Source organism: Corylus avellana, chromosome ca9, assembly GCF_901000735.1.
Source record: "Corylus avellana chromosome ca9, CavTom2PMs-1.0".
Taxonomy (NCBI): Eukaryota; Viridiplantae; Streptophyta; class Magnoliopsida; order Fagales; family Betulaceae; genus Corylus; species Corylus avellana.
Genome location: NC_081549.1, coordinates 4,865,901 through 4,868,475, shown reverse-complemented (window position 1 = coordinate 4,868,475; position 2,575 = coordinate 4,865,901). Strand labels below are relative to the sequence as shown.

Below are 2,575 nucleotides of genomic sequence, written 5' to 3'. Positions count from 1 at the left end.
AATTAACCGATCTGACATTTGTTAATACCAAATTACCAATTAATTAATCACTAATTATATTAGATTAACCATTTGACCAAAGTAGCTCAGAACAACCTTCCTAGCTTGGATGGTAAAAAAATCAAAGTATTTATTTACCAATTTCCCAAGGCCATATTTTGTTAGTTAAAAAAGTGGTTTGGCGTCTTTTATATACAAGTAATAAGTCCTCGTGAGTGTCTGATTTAACCATGCTTCTCGTTCTTTTTATTTTTATTTTTTTAATTAAAAAATAATAATCAATCCTCTATACGTATATAAACCTATTTTATACTGTCACGGGCGGAACTAGAGTTTTAAGTGAGGGATATAAATTTCTTCCAAATTAGTTTGGATGAAATATCCTCAAACCCATTTAAAATAGTGCTAAGTGTTTATAAACATTTAAAATGTACATTAAATTTAGTCTAAGTTAATAAACTACTATTAATGACGTTAATAATTTAAATATTTATAGACACTTGACACTATTTTAAATGAGTTTTGGTTTGGAAGAAATTTTTGTAAAATTAATAAAAATCTTAAAAATTAAAAGAAGATTAATTTTTTTTAAATGGATAGAATGCAAAGGGTCTCGTATTAACTTCTTATCACGTGATATTAGGGTTTATAAGAAAATTTAGGGAGCTTTAATTATAATTTGACTAGTTTTTCTTTATTAATAGCATAGTGATTTTAGAAAGTTTTAATTGTAATGTGAATAATCATTTTAAAATAATAGTGCAAATACGTTGATCTTGTACGTTGACCTACGAATGCCTGGACTATATATGATCTTCTGATCTAGATATACAATCGGGGAACCTGTGCTCGTCCATTCAAAACGACAAGAGTCTAGATACCCCATGAGAAAAGCATTTAGCAGTGTATAGAAGAAATGGAGATGCAAGACCATCTGAAAATATTTAATGGCCAAAGAATGATATAGTTGACAAGATAACAAATAATGACTTGGAAAAATATTCCAACTGTGAAGGGTTAGCTCAAATGATCGATTCGTTTGGTTAATACTACGAGCTCGGCTGTTCGAGTCCTTGGTCAACCCATACATGATCCTTACGGTGAGTCATATATCCAGGGTTTATCCAACCAGGATAGGTCGTGAAGTGACCTTGCCTTAAACGGTTTCACGTCATATAAAAAAAAAAAAACCTCTCTTGTAATTGTTTGCCTGTCACCAATAATCTCCACAATTGCATTTACCATCCTCAAATCTATGGAACCGGTTATTATCCCTCACAATGATCAATCGTCCAGTGCACTTAGACATAAACTTGATTGCAGTATGACAATCACCACAAACACGCAAGTTCTTCATAACCCTGATTGGCCTTTCAGGTGGAAAGCTAATGAGCCCAAATGCAATGGCTAGTCTTTCACTGTGATGCCTAATTGCCTGTTTTTTCTCTTCACCATCCACTTCTCGAAGCACAAAACTCGTGTCTGGAACATAACCAGCTCTCTCCATTTCCTCCCCAAGTTCTTCCAACTTCTGATAAATCTCTTCAGTTTTTGCATTAGACCTATCCCCAGAAGCAAATGCGTGAACTCTGTTTCCCTCCTCAACCCAGCTTAAACCTGTTTCCTTCTTCTTCCCCCGGTCCCTTAGCATCTTCCTGGCTTTGGCTGCGTCCTTGTATCTTCCAGCAGCGGCATAAGCGTTAGAGAGTAGCACGTGTATGCCTGGGCTCACAGGACCCAACTCAAAGACTTTATCAGCAGCAAAGGCAGCCAATTCAGTATCCCCATGGATTCTACACCCGGTCATCAAAGCTCCCCATACAGATTCTGTTGGCTCTGTGGACATTTCCTTAATAATCGAAACTGCATCCTGCAATTTTCCAGCACGGCCAAGCAAGTCCACCATGGAAGTATAGTGCTGATCCCCTGGCTCGATTCCACACTCCTTCATTTGCTCAAAGTAAAATCGCCCCTTTTCAACTAACCCCGCATGGCTACAAGCATAAAGCATACACAAAAAAGTGATGAAATTTGGCTTCATCCCAACACCTTCCATCTCTTTAAACAGCTCAAAAGCTCTATCTGTGTGCGCATGCTGAGCACAAGCTATTAGCATTGCATTCCAGAAACCAAGATTCCTAACGGGGATCTCATCATATACCCGATAAGCTCCCTCGATAACTCCACACTTAGAGTACAACGAAATCAAAGAAGTACCTACAAAGGTTGACTTATCAAAGCATGTCTTAAAGCACAACCCATGTACTTGCCTCCCCAGTTCGAGTAGCGTCAAATTGCTACAAATCCGTACAACACTCGAAAGTGTAAAATCGTTAACATCCAAATTTTCAAACAAAGCTTTCTTAAATAGTCTCAAAGCCTCCTCATCCACACCCAACTGAGCATATCCATATATCATCCCAGTCCAGGAAACCACGTTCTTCTCAGGCATTTCGTCAAACACCTTCCGAGCATATCCAATTTCTCCACACTTGGCGTACATGTCAACCATTGAGCTCCCCACAAACACATCAAATTCAAACCCAGTCTTCACAGCAAGGCAATGCACAGACTG

General features: G+C 37.7%; 1 protein-coding gene across 1 annotated transcript in view; it reads right to left on the bottom strand.

The window, feature by feature from the left end:
- Positions 1 to 969: 969 nt before the first annotated feature.
- Positions 970 to 2,575, bottom strand: part of LOC132191781 (putative pentatricopeptide repeat-containing protein At5g52630) — a 2,908-nt gene continuing 1,302 nt past the window's right edge. The window contains exon 3 of the mRNA XM_059606878.1: positions 970 to 2,572. Coding sequence (XP_059462861.1) covers positions 1,214 to 2,572 — 1,359 coding nt within the window. The 3' untranslated portion in view covers positions 970 to 1,213. The remainder of the gene's footprint in view (positions 2,573 to 2,575) is intronic.